The sequence below is a fragment of the Platalea leucorodia genome (genome assembly GCF_965183815.1).
Source record: "Platalea leucorodia genome assembly, chromosome: 1".
NCBI lineage: Eukaryota > Metazoa > Chordata > Aves > Pelecaniformes > Threskiornithidae > Platalea > Platalea leucorodia.
Genome location: NC_138823.1, coordinates 142564946 through 142582022, shown reverse-complemented (window position 1 = coordinate 142582022; position 17077 = coordinate 142564946). Strand labels below are relative to the sequence as shown.

General features: G+C 39.8%; 1 protein-coding gene across 1 annotated transcript; it reads right to left on the bottom strand.

Annotated features, from left to right (window-relative positions):
- Nucleotides 1-2741: 2741 nt before the first annotated feature.
- LOC309594044 (sterile alpha motif domain-containing protein 9-like) lies at nucleotides 2742-13805 on the bottom strand. Its single transcript, XM_082319307.1, has 3 exons — nucleotides 13429-13805; nucleotides 13147-13247; nucleotides 2742-10158 (listed from the first exon to the last, which is right to left on the bottom strand). Exon 3 carries the CDS (start codon nucleotides 10155-10157, stop codon nucleotides 5385-5387), a length of 4773 nt encoding a protein of 1590 aa, XP_082175433.1. The 5' UTR covers nucleotide 10158; nucleotides 13147-13247; nucleotides 13429-13805; the 3' UTR covers nucleotides 2742-5384.
- Nucleotides 13806-17077: the final 3272 nt, after the last annotated feature.

Here is a 17077-nt window from a genome sequence, read left to right as displayed (position 1 = left end):
AAAGGCCAAGAGGAGGAGAATAAGGGACAAGAGGTGAAGGTAGTCCTTGCTGAGCAGCTTTGCTACAGTTTGTGTGGTTCCCAGATCAAGCTACCTCCTCCATGGCATAATCCCTCAAATGAGCATGATTCCTCTGTACCTGTCTAATAGTGCAGGATCAATGTCACATCTTGTGTACATGTACGTGGGGTGTGATCTCTCCATGTTGGTGCATCTTTAGTCATGGATACATTCCTGTGGGGCTGGTCCCAGGTTGGTAAGTTCCTTTAAAAAAGATTTGGATACAACATTATATAAATACAGCTAAACTGCTCCCCATGGCTCAGTATCTTTTCACCATGTTCCCCAATACTAGCAGTTCTAGATTAAGCAAGAGAAGAGTTAATTCAGAGCTGCCAGCATGGCGAGAAAAATTATAAAGATACTCTAGAACTCCAAATTAAATTCAAACTAGGAACAACAGCTGTGGTATGTGTACCACAGTACATATACTATATATGCATATGATATATGTATATATACAAATATAAACACTGAAAATTATATTGCATATCCTGCAAAGAAAGTTCAGTGTAAACATTTCAGAAAAACTGTGCACTTTATACCCACTTGATTTACTTGAGAAGTCTTACGTTTGTTTCAGAGGAAAGGCTATAGGCTTCTACTGTTTACAATACAGAGAAAGGATTACTCAAACTGTGTCAGAAATGGGCTTGCCCTTTTCGCTTGGTCATACAACAGGGATGTGAGCAGTTATTTGAGCAATGTAAAGCTCTTTGCTACCTTTGCTGCCTGAACCTTCACTTCTTTTTAGAGATAGGCAGAGGAGAAGGGTCTGGACAAAAAAAAGGTACTGTGAGAAAAAGAAGGAGAGACAATATGGCTTGATTTCCAGAAAGAAAATATACTCTGAAGCAACAGTAGAAGATGCTTAATATAGGAAAGAATTATTTTCGGCTGTCTCGATTAAACTTAGGACTTAGCTATGTAAACATTTGACATATCATGTCTATTAAAGAATAATATATTTAAGTAGTTCATGTAAATGAAATGAAACTGATGAAGAATTTTTAAAAATATTTTGAATGTGAGACTTCTACATGTGGAAATAACTGTTAAGTATTCTATATATAGGTAAAACAGTAAATTAATGAAATGTGGTTGTATTAGGGTTTTCCTCCACTCTTAGTTTACTTTCTGATGCTGTAAAGATTTTGCATGTAAGGATCCCTGGAGTTCACTTGAATCTTTATTGAGAAATACTTGGAAAATTTGATACATAAAGAAGTTGCTTTGTGTTCTTGGATGCTCATTTCCCACTTTTGTGTTCTGTAGCCTTGGCACAGCAGGTAAATAAAGAAATTGGGTGGGAAAGTACAAGGGGCAAGAGTTAATACAGTAATAGGAAATGTACAGTTGGCACACTCTCTTAGGAGAGGAGGCAGTTTTACTCCTCTCTTAGGAGAGTGCAGACAGTAAGTGGGATCTCCATTCATATGGGCAGAGGGAAGTACACTTTTTTGCATAACTTGACTTTTTAATCTGAAACTATCATCACACACATTGGCAAATGAAGACAGAGTAGTTTCAAGCCAAAAAGCAGAGTAAAAAGCATATTTTTTTCAAATGTCATGATTCAAGACGGAAATCTCATGATTTTTGGGTCTGGTTTGTGACTTTTTTTTGTTCCCTTTGAGATTTGGGCTATTCAAATAACTGACAGGTGGGAAGGGTAATTTTTAACAAAAAGGTGTTTGTCGCGATAAAACCACATTGCAGGAATAGTCTCAGCTGTAATCAAACAAACAAGTGGTGCAGAATTTAGCTAATTCTACAGTCTCTAGCTGATCACTCTGTGCTCCCACAATTTGGCTCAATTTTCCTTTCTGTCACCGGTTGTGAAGCCCCCTCCATGTTCTGTACTTCCAGCTCTGATTTTAGACAGAGGAGGATCCTCAGTACTCTCAACTTCCACCCCCTAAACTGATTTTTGCAGGCCTTGTACTCCTCCAGGAGAGGATTCCTCAGCTCCTGTTCCTACACAGTAGTTCACATTCCACAAATGCTGCTTGGGTGCAGCGGGGATCCTGGTTGCTCCATCAGCACACTGGAGGGAGCTGCTGAGATAGCATCACAATGGTTTGTGGAAGTCGAACAGCTTCCTGGGCCTCCCCGCCTCTCCTCCTTCCTGCAGACCTGGCTTTGGCTCCTGTACAACCAGGTTGTGTCAGGTTGTCTCCTCCAGGTTTCTAGACTCAGCACTGACAGCGCAGGGCTGAGCTCTTGGCTTTGACTTGGCCCATCACAGCCCAGACCTGCAACTTCTGGGGCTCTCATCTGTGCATAGACTCTGCTGTTAAAACCCAAGTTTGCATATGCCCATATATAAATGGCAGTCTTTTCAGGCCTTGCAAGTTGATAAAAATAGGCTTGTGCAGACAAACGTCCCCTCACATCTACCTTTTTTCTCCTAGCAGAGTAAACCCTTTTTTAAACACTACTCCAAAGAATTCCTGAGTGTGCTGGAAAAAGCTGGTAGAGTTGTTTAACATAGGCAATAAAACATATTTTTTTCTTGACCTCAGACTTGGAAGCTACTGAGCCCTTTGGCTTTAATTAACACAAAATACATCTGAGGCAGATATTTGGCATGGGAGAGCTTAGTTTTCAAAATACAAAGATTACCAAAGTTATGAGCCATGAAAAAAATGGTCTTACAAAGTAATGGAAAATAGGAAGTACTTGTAAAAAGCAATTCTGTCAGCCTTTGTGTGTGATATGTATCACCAAGAACAGTTCCACACTGCGCAATTAGGGATGTTATCAAATATCTGTATTTATTAATGAGCTACTGCTGATAAAAATAACATTTTATAACAAAGAAAGAGCCTGATATATACAAATAATAAAATCTGTATTTCTGTAAACTCACAAAGGCATGTAGTGCAGTGTCTAGCATGTAATACACTGTGCCAGATCCCAAGGGTTATTAGCAAATGTAGACGCATTGGGGGCTAAACAGTCTCAACTTGGCAAGTTTCACTTAATTTATTGTCAATTAACATAAACATTTAATTACTGATTGGGGTATTGAGAAGACAAACAACTAGGCAAACACTTAGGGAAATGCCTTTCTTCCCCTTTCAACTTCAGTCCAACACGTCTCCTTCCCCCTTCCTAGCCACAACTCCCCTTGTTTTCACCTCTGCTCAGTCCTTCCCAATCCCCTGCCAAGGTGACAGGCCTGCAGCGGAGGAGGTCGGTCTCAGTGTGTAGTGGTTTATTTTTGCCGCTCCTTGCTTCTGATTCTTTTCTTCTGCTTCTCTGCTGCGCCTTCCTTCTTGTTTCCTCTGCCCTGGCGTGGGTCACCCACGGACTGCAGTCCCTCAGGGGTGTCCCTGCCCTGGTGTGGGTTGCCCCTTTCCAGAAGTGTGTCTCCAGCCATGCCCCAACAATGTCTCCTTCCACATGTCTCTATCAGCATCTCCTCCACCATTTCTCCCAGCCGTCACAGCTGCCTCTCTTTCTTAAACTTGTCTGATTGCCATGGGTTCCCATGAATGGTGGAGGTTTGGCAGGCGATGGGGTGCTCACACCAGTGCTGGAGCCAGCTGGAACTGGCTGTGATCGGCCCAGGGCGGTTTAAGGCCTCCGGCCACGGGGCACCCCGCAGCCACCCGCCACCGCACCCTGCTGAGTGTTCCCAATGTGCCACCCTACGCAGCTCAGCTGAGTTTGAGCACATAAAAATACTTGCAGTTCTTAGGAGATGTGACTGACTGAGGTGAAGACTGAAGTCTTCAATTGCCATGAAGACATGGCAAATTATTTGCTGTAAATCTTTATTTGGAAGGGTAAATACTTTAGTCATTGATAAATTGTATGGTGATATCCTGAGGACTAACTAGAACAAATAATATATTATCATGAAAATTGATCCTATAGCACCCTATCTGAAATAAAAGTATACTGTTAGAAACAAAGTGAATACAGGTTAAAATGAAGTGTGCATTTTTGCCAAGAGAAACATATTCTGGCTAGAGCTAAAAAGCAATCTGGATTATATAATAAAACTCCTTATCCAACAACTAAAAGAAGAGCTGCACTAGAGCAGAATGGTCCACTGCTTTATTCCTTTTCTTTTTGTCAGTTTGTTTTAACTAATCTGTTGAGATGTCACTTATTTTTGCCTGCCTCCTTGCCTGACGCAAAGAGCAAAGAGGACTTACGGGGTGATGAAAGAGCCATCCTGCAGACCTCTTTCAATTGCATTGAACTCCTCTGGTTTACATGAATCATATGCACATATTGCAAAGCGCAAAACTTTGCATTCCCCAGACAATAGTAACTTCTTGTTTCTAGTGCTTTGCACCAATATCTTTTCCTTTTTTGGAACATTAATTGTGTCTAAACATAGCAGGCTGTTTTATACATATGTCGAGGGCAATGCAATCAATGACCGCTTTAAGCATTTAAATTGCCTGTTTTTGCGAGGATCAAAGTTGATAAGAAATCTATCACTGGAAGGAACTACTGGAATTTATAAGGAATGGAATAACCAAACTGGATCAAATTTATATAAAGCAGAAGCAGACCCACCACAAAAGAATAAGATCTATTTAATATGGACATCAAATGCCAACTGGTGTGTGTTTTCACAGTACAGCGGAAAGTAGTGGTACCTTTAATAATCACATATTTAGAAATGCCCTGAGAAGGTAAAAGACCAGTGCTTCTGTCATCCCACAAGATGGACAGCTTGGCCATTAATACAGGCCCATATACAACAGCATTACATTATTCAGGCATGTACAATAACAACGGAGAAAAAAATGCTGCTTTGCAACTGAATGGCCTTGTGCCAAGATGACACCAGATACAATGGAGCATCAGGAAATGTTACATGATACACGTTTTCTAAAATACATTCCTTGTTCTTACATTACGTATACAAGAGTATGAAAATTGTGGTGAGACATCCTTCATTATAAGCAATGGCAAAAAAGCTAGCAAGATAGTAGGGTTCTTAAAAGTGATGGTATCTAAAGATAACATTTTCAAAATATTCTTTTTTAGAATTCTCTTTTTTTTTTTTTTTGAATGATTTCTCATGTTGTTATCAACCAAAGAACTTTGAGTAGCAGTGACCAGTCTACAGGACTAACTGCACCAACATTTCTGTTTGACTGACTGTCCAAACAGCAGTTATGACAGTATAGAGACAATTCTGCACGGTACTGAAAGACTAACATAGTGAGGAAGGAAATATAATGGACAGCCTGAGGTTGTCATTTGCAATTGTTGACCCCCAAAAAAACCAAACCAAAAACCAGTTAAAGGATAATTTTGCCTGAAAAAGCCTTGTAGCTGAGAAACGGCAATACCTATTGTTTTAATGACAGACTTTGTGTGTTGTATGCCAGGAGACCAGCAATGGAAAACCCAAGGTAAAAAGACACTCTTTCTATGTTTGGGCCATTTTTCAATACGCATGAGGGAACAGGCTGCACTGGTATCCTAAAGGTTTCATTGCTGCCATAGTCTACGTAGATAATCTTACCCTCAGCTCTTCCATCCAAAGGAAGCAAAAGATCTTGAACAGCCCGTTCCTTCCAGATATTTCCACTCTGCCAGAGGTAATTCAGTTCCTGTTCTGAAAGTGAACTAAAAAGCTGGTCTATTTTTCCTTTGTGAACAAATCTGTTCAGGCCATTGCCTTTCGCCAGATAGAAAAGAGCCAGAGGCTGCCTGGAACGATGCAGGGTTCCATAGAGCTCTCTGAAAGACTCATGTAACTGTATAACAAAAGTTTCCATTTTCCTGGAATCTTCATTTAGTTGTTTCCTATTCTGGGGCCAGAACAACAAGGAGGCTAGGAAGAAAGGCTCTACATACTGTGAAGTTTGTTCCACTTCCTGTAGGATGCTTAAAAGCAGACTTCTCAGCTCCTTAGAAGGATGTAACTTAGTGGATTTAGGTTTAATGCAGTTCAGAACAACATTTGCCAAAATCAAATTCTGTTTGTCTTTCAGAGTTGCTTGTGCATTCTCCTCACACAAAAATGTGTATGCTTCTACTATGTCTTCTATTTCTCTGTCAGCATTTCTGCGATTTCTGTGGAGGTATTCCAAAATGCCAGAAAATGAGCCTGCTTTGGATGCCTCCAGAGTGTCCCTGCATGCTTCTATATACTGAGACATGGGCCACTTTGAGACCTGTTTACTTTTCAGTTGCTCAAAATTGAAATCACAAAATATTTCTATGTATTTGGTAAAACGTTCTTGAACCTTCTCATACAACTTTGCATCTGTAATTTCTTTTTCATTGCTCTGTGTTTTGAAAAACACAAAGTAGTCTTCAAAAAAGTCAAATGCCTTTTTCAGCCGTGATCGCAAAGTACATAGAAAGCTGGAATGATGTTCAAGAACCTTGACCATTTCACTCTCTACATTCAAGCCACTATTTCCTGATAGATACTTTGTCATATTTTTTCTACACTGTAAGTCTTTTTTGCTGAAAAACGGAACATGCCAAAGGACATCAATAACATAAAGACCAGTTTCTATCTCTCCCTGATAACCAGCAGTATTGTACATTTGAAACTTTCTTTTAAGCTTTTGATGCTGCGAATGTTCATTGTCTGCATTTTCAGCTTGCCACTGAGATTCTCTGAAAGCCTGTGAAGCATTCTCAGCAAGCTCTAGCAAGTATTTCATCTCCTCAGCTGTCAGGACTGCACTCTCTGCTTTGCGCTCTACACAGTATCTTAGCTTACTTTTAAAGACTTGACCTAGTGTATCTGATATGTATGAATTGTGTTGTGCTCTTTGTTTGGCTGCTTTGGCCCAGTATAATGCAGGGTCAAATTTCTTTTCTTTAATGTAGAAGTATCTTGCTAAGGCTTGGCAAATGTAAGCATTTTGCTCAAATCTAATGGATGCTTGTTTTAACACATCTTCCACATTACCATGCTTCTCTTCCCTATGAATGGCTTCAATTAAGGGGGAAAACAATGTGTCTGAGTCATCGCCATGTTCCTTGCGCTGTCTAGTAATCAGCAGGGTTTGTATGTCACGAATCAGTTTGTCTTGCTTTAATGAAGTCTTATAAAATAAATCTTCTTTCAATAACCGCAATGTAATTTCACTTTTAGGCAAGTCATAGGTTAGTGCCAACTCTGTTAGGCAGTGAGATGCTATCAATGGGTGAATGATACGAAGACCTTTGTATCTCGTGTATTCATGTACCTGATCATATATTAGAATGTTGGAACAAATTCCCATCTTTTCTATCAATTTATCTTTACTGCAGCCAATCTCTTGAGAATTAATTCCTAAGAATTCTTCGCATAGTGATATTGAAACCGTAGATGTTCTTACATATGAGTTTAACAGTGTTAGATAGTAAACAAGCTGTGCTGGTTTAGAATCAGTATCCAAGTTATGCAAGGTATTTCTTACCACTTTTGTTATGTAGTCTGAATCAAAGTTTTTCTTCATAATCATGAATGAATAGAAATTGTCAGGATTTGGATGCACCTTTTCAATATCTTTTAGTTTCTGATCAAATGCCCTTTGCTCTTTTTCAGAAAGCATATTTTTTAAAGAAATACTGTTCAATAAATTGATTGTTGAACTTTCATCAGGATTCTGAGATCTCATACAGTTTAGAATGATCACTAAAGGATTTACATACCGAATACATTTTTCTGTTATAGCTGCCTGAATTTCTTTCTGCAGAAAATAGACATGTTCTTGCTCTTCAAAATCATCCACAAGAAGTAACACTGGTAAATAGCCTGTGTTGTTGTCTGCTCCACAGGTGAGTAAAGTTGTCACCTGTGTTCCAAAATCACTTGGTTTGTTTTTCAGAACAGCACATCTGTATTGATTCCGGAGATCCCAAAGGATAGTCATAGCTAATGTTGTCCCACCACAGCCTGGGTGATGGTAAAGGTTGATAATTTTTACAGGTGATTGATTTGCACTGTCAAATGAAGACACAATTAGGTGTTTAAGCTTTTCATAACTGTCCCTTCTGATAAAACCTGAAGTATAACCTTGAACAGAAAAATAGAAATTCCACCATGTTACTTTACCACCTCGATAAAAATCCTCTTCACGCTCTTTCATGATATTTTCAAATTTATCTTTATCCTCCTCTATTCCTGTGTCTTTGCATTCATTTTCACAAAGTATTTCCAATGCTGCCATGGAATCTTCTTCCTTCTTTAGAAGAACGGTAGAATGACCAACAGAAGGCAGAAGTCTTTCAGAAGACTGTGTCACTGATTTTAATTTTATGATGGTACCATTTACCATTTCCAGGGTTAAATTAGAAACACATTTGTTTGAAAGTGCTTCCTCACTAATGCCTCTGGCATGCAGAAGATCTTTCCATCGCTGGTACGTATGTGCACCAATGCAAATACAGACCATGCATTCTAGTCCCTTTAGTTCTTGGTAAAATGCCATAAAAGTCTCAGTAAGGGGATCCACTGAGTCTTCCACTGTGGAAAGCAAAAGAAACACTATTAAAAACTTTCCACTCTGCTTTACATCTTTGTGTGAAAGAAATGAAATCATTTTTCTGACACCAGCAGCTCTTTCTCGTTGCCATGAAGTGGGATCTAATGGTAGTTTGCTATTGCCTTCGATCTTGTCTGATCTGCCATTGCAGAAAATCCAGTTGGTTTCCTGATACAGTTTCAGCTTTTCAGCTTGTTCAGAAACTGAACCCACCTTGTTTTCACAGAAATCTGGGAAGCGAAGTTTGGCATTTCGATTTTTTTTGTAAGTCTTGAACACACCATTCATTTCTGATTCAAAATCAAAGTCAAGCACAGCAAACCATTTTATTTCCTGTAAAAAGTCTAAGTGCGAAGTTTGACTTGCGTGACACTTGTTTGTTACCAAAATGTAGTAGTCGTAATAAGAGCTATCTAGTGAGTCCCGGTTGCCCGTGAGCAGACTAACTAGCTTTAGTCCTTCATTCGGTAGTTTCTTTTGCTTTAAGTTATATTCTTCCTCTGCTTTTTTACGAGAATCTGCTAAAGATGTCAAGGAACCTTTAAAAGTTTCAAATTCTTTTCTATTATTTAGAATATTTTTGGAACTAGCTCCATCCCGGATGAAGACAGCTTTTTCCCAACTCTTACTCTCATATTCATATGTGTTGGTACAGAAATATTTTGTATGACAGCTGCAGTGTTTGGGAACCACATCTATTTCAATGACAAATTTATGTGATGGAGCTCCATTTTGTAATAATACTTCCACAAATCTAGGTTCTCTAATGCAAGCTTTTGCAATGCTGATGTATTCCTTATGAAAGTACTTGCTGATGGACTTATTAAAATGTTCAATGTATGCTTCTTTCTTGGTAACTTTCATTCCTTCAATTTGCCCATGTGGATCGTCACGTACTCCAAAATGGATAGTGCCATTTGTGCGGCAGTTCATGCAGGCTGCAGCAAATCTAAAGACTTCATTGCTAAATTTCATCATGACATTCTCTTCTGGTGCCTTGTTTGTGTTGGTAAGTAATTTGAATTCATGTGCTGGATCAAGGAGATTGAGTGGCCCTGTTTCAGGGACATTAAGAATATTATACTGTGTGTATCGAGTACCATCACTGAAACTATCAAAAGGATATGGCATACACATCTTTCCAGTTGGGTGCTGGCTGCTTGACGGTGGCTTCTCTGATACATTCTCTTTGTCAGCTGACTTCATTGCTGTTTTGTCTTCTATGGGCTCTGTCTTAGAATCCTGTAGTATACTGGAATTAAACGACGCATATTTCTTCTCACACTCTTTCTTTGCAATTTCTCCATCTTCTCCTTCTCCATCGAGACTCTGTTCACTGCCTTCTTGTTCCACAGCCTGGTTTGAACCTTTAGGTGGAATGTCATGATCTTTCAGAAAATGCATTGTTTGAAGAGCAGGCCCATGAGGTATGCCCATATCTGCAAAATCTGCTTTAGTCATCAGTTTCAAACTAAAACCAGTCACATCTTGGTTAAATAGGATTTCTGCATATTTCTGGTCAATCTTAACAACTTCAATTGCCCATTGTTTGACTTCCTCTTTTGTCCACTGGTCAATATGTCGATATGGATGTGATTTCTCATTTTTTTCAGTGTTTGCATTTTCCATTCTTTAAGGAAAAAATCACAAAATTACTAACCAAGTGACTTATAATAGCCTATTAACTGAATAACATGTATTTCCTTGCTATTATCAACCATTAATTTCTTCATTAGTGTAATCTGCCACGTGGAATACAACAGTTCAATTAGGAGACATCATGGGAATGCAAAGTAAGATCATATATAAGCCATTAGCTACTTATAAGAAAGAGATTTATTACAGAATGATTTTATTTGAATCCTGTTTTTAAGCTGCTTCTGTAGTTGACATTACACAAAAATTGTGACTGATACCTATTTGTGGTCATTTGGACACCTCTTTGTGGTTGTATGGGCCACCCAATAATAAAAAAATAATCATAGAATCATAGAATATCCTGAGTTGGAGGGGACCCACAAGGATCACCGAGTCCAACTCCTGACTCCACACAGGACAACCTAAAAGTTAAACCACATATCTAAGAGCATTGTCCAAACACTTCTTAACACCAACAGGCTTGGAGCCATGACCACTTCCCTGGGGAGCTTGTTCCAGTGCTTGACTGCCCTCTCAGTGAAGAACTTTTTCCTAATATCCAATCTGAACTTCCCCTGATGCAGCTTTAAGCCATTCCCTCATGTCCTATTACCAGACACCAGACAGAAGAGATCAGCACCTTCTTCTCTGCTCTGAGGAATTTGTAGACAGCAATGAGGTCACCTCCCAGTCTCCTCTTTTCTAAGCTGAACTAGTATCCTCAGCCGCTCCTCGTAAGTCATGCCCTCTAGTCCTTTCACCATCTTTGTTCCCCTCCTTTGGACACATTCTAATATTTTTATATCCTTATATTGTGGGCCCCAAAACTGCACAGAGTACTCGAGGTGAGGCCACACCAATGCTGAATATAGAGGGACAATCACTTCTTTTGAGCAGTTTGCTATACTGTGCCTAATGCACCCCAGGATATCGTTGGCCCTTTTGGCCACCAGGGCACATTGTGACTCTTATTGTGCTTACCACCAACCAAAACCCCCAGATCCTGTTCTGCAGGGCTGCACTCCAGCCTTTTGTCCTCAAATCTATTTGTACATCCAGGATTACGTTGTCCCAGGTGCAGAATCTGGCATTTGTCCTCATTAAATTTCATATGGTTGGTGACTGCCCAGCACTCTAACCTATCATGATCTCTGTGTAAGGCCTCTCAATCAATGGCTCCTTTTAATTTAGTATCATTGGAAAAGTTGCTTAGTGTGCACTCAACTCCTGTGTTCAGGTCATTGATAAAAACATTGACGAGAACTGGCGCTAAAATTGAGCCCTGGAGAACACCACTAGTGACTGGTCACCAGCCAGATGTTACTCTGTTTACTACAATGCTTTGAGTCCAACCCTTCAGCCAATTGTTCACCCATCATGTTGTGTACATGTCACAAATGGCTTTCATTAAGTTCCCAGTTTGGTGAAGGAGAAAAATCAACCACACATGGAAATACAGCTTTTTTTTTACCCTTAGACATAGTTAGGTACAGAATTTGCTTGAATAACACTGCAAAGAGACATTGGGGTGGAAAGATACTGCTGTGATGACTTAGCTGTTGCTGCTGCAAATGAAAGGAAAATCTTTTCCATATTACCTTTTCAGTACCTTTTGCGTTCACTAAGGTTTCTCAAATAAAACAAAAGCAAGTAGTTCAGCAGCATTTGTGGAGACAAGTGACAGGAAGAAGAGCATCTTACAATCCACTTGGTCTTAGCAAATGTGGACTTTTTGCAAAAACTTTAAAGAAAGAAACACAATAAAATAAAATAATTCCCCTTAATAGTGTCTAACTTTCCTTTATCCTCTCACTTCTTTTGGGAAGATTATATTCATTCATCTGAAATTTTTACTTTATGGAACTGCACCCAGCCACAGTTGTTGCATTAGTGGTAGTGGTCTCCTCCCTGCACCTTTTCTTATTTGTAGCTGAGTGTTCCTGAGACAAAATGACTTCTTAGATTTTTTCAGTGAAATTTGGTTTTCTGAAAGAACATTTGGTTATCTAAGCCACCCTAGTGACATGCTTTCCTCAATCTATTATTTGATTTCCTAAACTGTAAGCTTTAATGAGAAGCAATAGTAAAGATTTCTTACAGCTAGTGCAGGCAAACAGCTGTCCTACCTTTGGCCAAGCTGCCTCCTGATTTAACTAATGAGCTGTGAGAGCAGAGAAAACAGTGGGACTGTGGGCTATGGAAGCCTGCAGTTGCATTTTCTCTTAACAGACCCTCCCTTTTGCTCACAGAAAAAGAAAAACTAGTTTCTAGTTCTTTAAAATGCCACTATGGTAAGTTATTGTCAAAAATTGAGGGTGCAGGGGGAAAGAAGGTCAATGTTTTCATTCCGTGACTGAAGTATCTCTCGTATTCTCTAGTAACTCCACCCAGGGTATCTAAAAGCTGAGAAAAGAAACTGAAACTAAACCACTTCTGCTCAGAGACAGTGTTCAATCCAGCAAGATAAAAGTATGATTTTAATTCCCATCAAACTTATACTTTCTAATAGAGGTACAGTTTACTCCTAACATAAAAAGCATAAAGCAAACATGTTTATGTCCTTAAAACAATTACTCCACGGTTTAGTGTTTGGAACCCCCCTGATGAGATACAGCTCCAGAATGGGACACTTTCATTTCCTAGACTTGACGCAGCATTTCTACATTTCATGTTACTGGCTAGTTAATGATCCTGGCCAACTGAAATACTTTGAAGATGTCCTTTTCCAGCACGGAACAACTCTATCATGTTATTTCTGCAGAATAATTTCTTTGAGGACATATTCCTGGGGATTACTTCACTGTAATCTCATAACAACCGCTTTTCATGTGCAGACATTTAACAAATTTGGAAGAGTTTATTTTAATAAATTATATATCATCTTATATATAAAATTAATGTCTCAAAAAAAAAAAAAAAAGAAATGGTATCAGGTCTTCATAAAATATTGCAGCCTAGAAGTAAATATGCTTGTACTTACCGTAACTGTTCTGTTCTGCAGGTTTTTTCCTGTAGTTGTTCAAGCAGTATATTTGGTTCAAGCAGGAAACCCAACAGACAAAACTCAGCTGAACTGCTTTTCTAAAGTATGGGAGAAAAGCCCTAAAATTAGTTTATAAACTTCTAACAGAAGTCTGGGGTTAGAAATAGTAGGAAGGAAAGAGCATTGATAGACATTTGATCAGTTTTTCCCCGTGGCAAACACCCATCTCTAGAGGAGAGAAATGACAGTGCCTGCTAGAGAATATTTATTATTTCTTACCTTTTCCTTGCATGCTTCTAATTTACTCTTCCAACACGGTGTCTAAATGCTGTAGACTGGGCAAGTCAGAAGCTGGGTGTTGCAGAGAAATAGGAAGAAACAGATCCAGGGTGTTTGGGAGGTTCTGCTGCTCTCCTCCCCTTTTGCTTTCTCTTTACCAGCCAAGGTTGCTTCCGGTCTGCCTCTTCCTAATTTCCAGTTTGGTAAATCACTGTTCTCTTAGGAAATTAATGCAAGAATTCTGTTCTAGGATGCCTTTATTAAAACATTTGCACAGCACTGTCTTGAGCTGCTATGCAGAAACTTGAGCAATACTTAGCTAATAAAATGCAATTAATTAGACATATGTTCTTAAACCAGCAGAACTTCCCTGGAATGAGGGGGAAAAAAGGGAAATAATACAAGAGATGCTTTTGAGAAATGTGAATATTCTTCAATATAGGCACTTTCAAATAATCAGACTTACTGACTTGCTCCTCATCTTGATTGCTTGATTTCCCACACTGCAAATACATTAGTTTATTCTTGGTCTTCTTCTTTGGAGCAAACAACTAGTTTGTTTTGAAGAGTAGCTTGGGTATAGTTCTGTGGATAGTTTACAGTAGAAATGTTTTCCGTTAGGCAGCGTGCTCGTATTGCACTGTATGGTCCTCCAGCAGCCAGTGAACAAGCTTTATGTTGTAATACCCTGCTATTGACTGCTTCTACTTCCAATGTTTCACGTTACTGACACAGATCTTACACTACCCTACTCCACTATTACCATTACCCTGTTTTTTCATCCTTTGCCCTTGACTGTCTTGAATGACCATGATAAGCAGCAGGCACATGAGGAAGATAATGATGATCATTAAAACACATTGGTTTATAAGGGTGGCAGCAAGAGTGCTCGCACTAGCAGTTGTGTGTCCAATCCCACAGACGAAGAGGTTGAAAATCCTTGTATCGGGTGCAAGGACCCACATTGGAGCAGTTCATGAAGGACTGCAGCCTGTGGGAAGGACTTAAGCTGGGACAGGGGAAAAGTGTGAGGAGGAAGGAGCAACAGAGAGGAACAGCTATGGACTGACCAAACTGTTATGAAGTGACCACAGTCCCCCATTCCCCACCCCCTGAGCCACTTGGGGTGGTGGAGGGAGGAGGCAGAAGAGTTGGGAGTGAAGTTGAGCTTGGGAAAATGGAGTAGGGTGGAGGGAAGTTGTTTTAGTTTTTTTCTTTGTTTCTCACCATCCAACTCTTTTTAAATCAGCAATGAATTCAATTAATTTTTCCCAAGTCAGGTCTGTTTCGCCCATAACGGTAACTGGTAAGTTACCTCCCTGTCTTTTTCTTGACCCAGGAGCTTTAGTATCTTATTTTCTCCCCTATCCTGCTGAGGAGGGGGAGTGAGAGGGTGGCTGGGTGGGCATCTGGCAGCCAGCTAAGGTCAACCCACCACAATCCTTCGGAATGATATCTGTTCTGAGAACAACAGGGTGAGGGCACCAGGGTACTGCAAGTTTTAGAAAGCAAACAGCATCTCCAGCTACCACAAAGCCAGCTGTGGAAAAGTCAGCATCGCTTCCAGTTGTTGATGCTGATCATACTACTACTGCTTTCTATTCTTATATGCTTCCCTATGTACTTTGGCTATGTGTATTTCTTAAGCCCTGGCATGCAACCCATCTGCTATTGCACAAATTCTTATCGGAAAAATTATATCACTACCTGTTGAATCCTTAATTGCTGCACTTTTCAGGAATGCCTCCTCAGCAGATAGAATAGTACAGATGTACATTAAACACTCCCATATATTCTCATGTCAAGGCCAAGGAATACAAACTAATGCTTGATGTGATGCAATAAAAACATCACCTTTCCAGGCTATGGTGCAGATCTGACATTATTTTAAGTACTCTGGTATGAAAAATTACAAGAAATAATAATACTGTCTTTGACTCAGCACATGGGACTCAGAGAATACCAAGTGCCATGAAGTGCAGCATCTGCTTGAGATGTTGCTGGCCCTGAGCACTGTGGGTGTGAACCATTGCTGCACCCTTTTGCTTGGGGGAGAGTGGCTGCTCTCTCTGGCAGGTGCCTTTGTTTATAGAGGCATAGTCTGCTTCTCTGGAGATCATTAAAGTTTTCTCCCTGTACCTGTGTGTGCTTGCTGAGGCAGCTGGTTACTTCTCATCTGTAGGAATCCAAGCAATGCCTAAATTGAGCTGCTGCCCCAGCGGGGCTGTTGATTTTCCCCATCTTCATCCCAGTTTATAGGGTCACAGCTCTGCTGCCAGTTAGGGGGACTTGCCGGGTGTTCCAGGTTACCTACCCCATGTTCGAGGCTGCTAGCTGGGAGGCTGTGCAGACAATATATCCTCATATTAACCAGATCATTGTTGGTACACCTGGATAGCTGTGTTTTCTCATCTATCATTACCCCTAGTCAGCTTCAATCCTACCAGTCTTGTAAGACAGACTCCTCTTTAGCTGCTTTACTCTCTGTGCTTTGACTAAGTTCTTCATCCATTGTTTTCACAAGGTTCCAGGTCTGCTGTTTTGGTACGGTCCATCTTGCCTTGTTGGCCATCAGCAGCATCCCTTTCCCACAAGTTTTTTCCCTTCAGATGCCACTTGCAGACATTTAAGCATGAAGTTTGTTGATGTGGTTCTCCAGCATAAAATCACCTCTTCTAGAATGACTTCATTATTTATTAAAATAAAAATTCTTATTGTACATCAGATCTTTCCCTGTAGTCTCATTATTCAGCAAAACTAAGTCAAAAATACTATCTTGTGTCTCAGTGACTGGTGTGGAAACTCCGCCACTGAAATCCTGTCCCCTGCTGCAACTCATAGGATTTCTTCCCTAATGTATAGTTGTAATTCCTATAATGATACTATTCCTTGTGCATTTTCTTTGCCTATTGAAATTAGAGATCACTGTTCATATCCAGTGTGATCTGTAGATCAGACTGCCGGCAGTTCTCAAGCTTCCAGTTATAAGAACTTCCAGAGTTATTTTGATTCCTGCTATTTCCTCTAATTTCTTTATATTTGTCAAATCATTGTATGTACAACATTATTCTGCCATTTCAACCTTTACTCTGTCTTTTGACACCATGATTATTATCTCACTGTATTTCTGTTACCTTAATAATTCCTCCTATCACATTGTGCACCAACACTTGAAACAATCCAGCCAGCTCCCTGAGCTCTTCTCATTAGTGAAAAAAACATTTGCATGATCTTTTACAAAACTTGTTTCTTGTTCCCTCTTTAAAAAAAAATAATCAGCTCTTTTCTTTACTCTGTTCCCTAAGTTACTACTCACCCATTTCTTATGTTGTTTCTCCTTGCTGTCCTACTGATACCTACTGATATTTATCTGTTCCAGCACCTGCTCTATTTTTCAGGTGTGGAGGTCACACAGAGGCCTCCAGAGCTTTTTCTTTTCAGAGGTAAATAACTTCTGTGTCTACTCTGGCAATAGCCTTTCAACTTTTCTTTAAAAAGACTTCCTAGTCACATAGGCCTGTATTTTCCTGATGCTGATGTGACTGTCTGGCCATCTCTCTAATCATTTTCTCTGCTTCCCCATTACCCTCCCTTCAGTTCTTTCTCAAAACTTCCTGCCTGTTACTCTCCTTCCTGCTAGAGTTGTGCT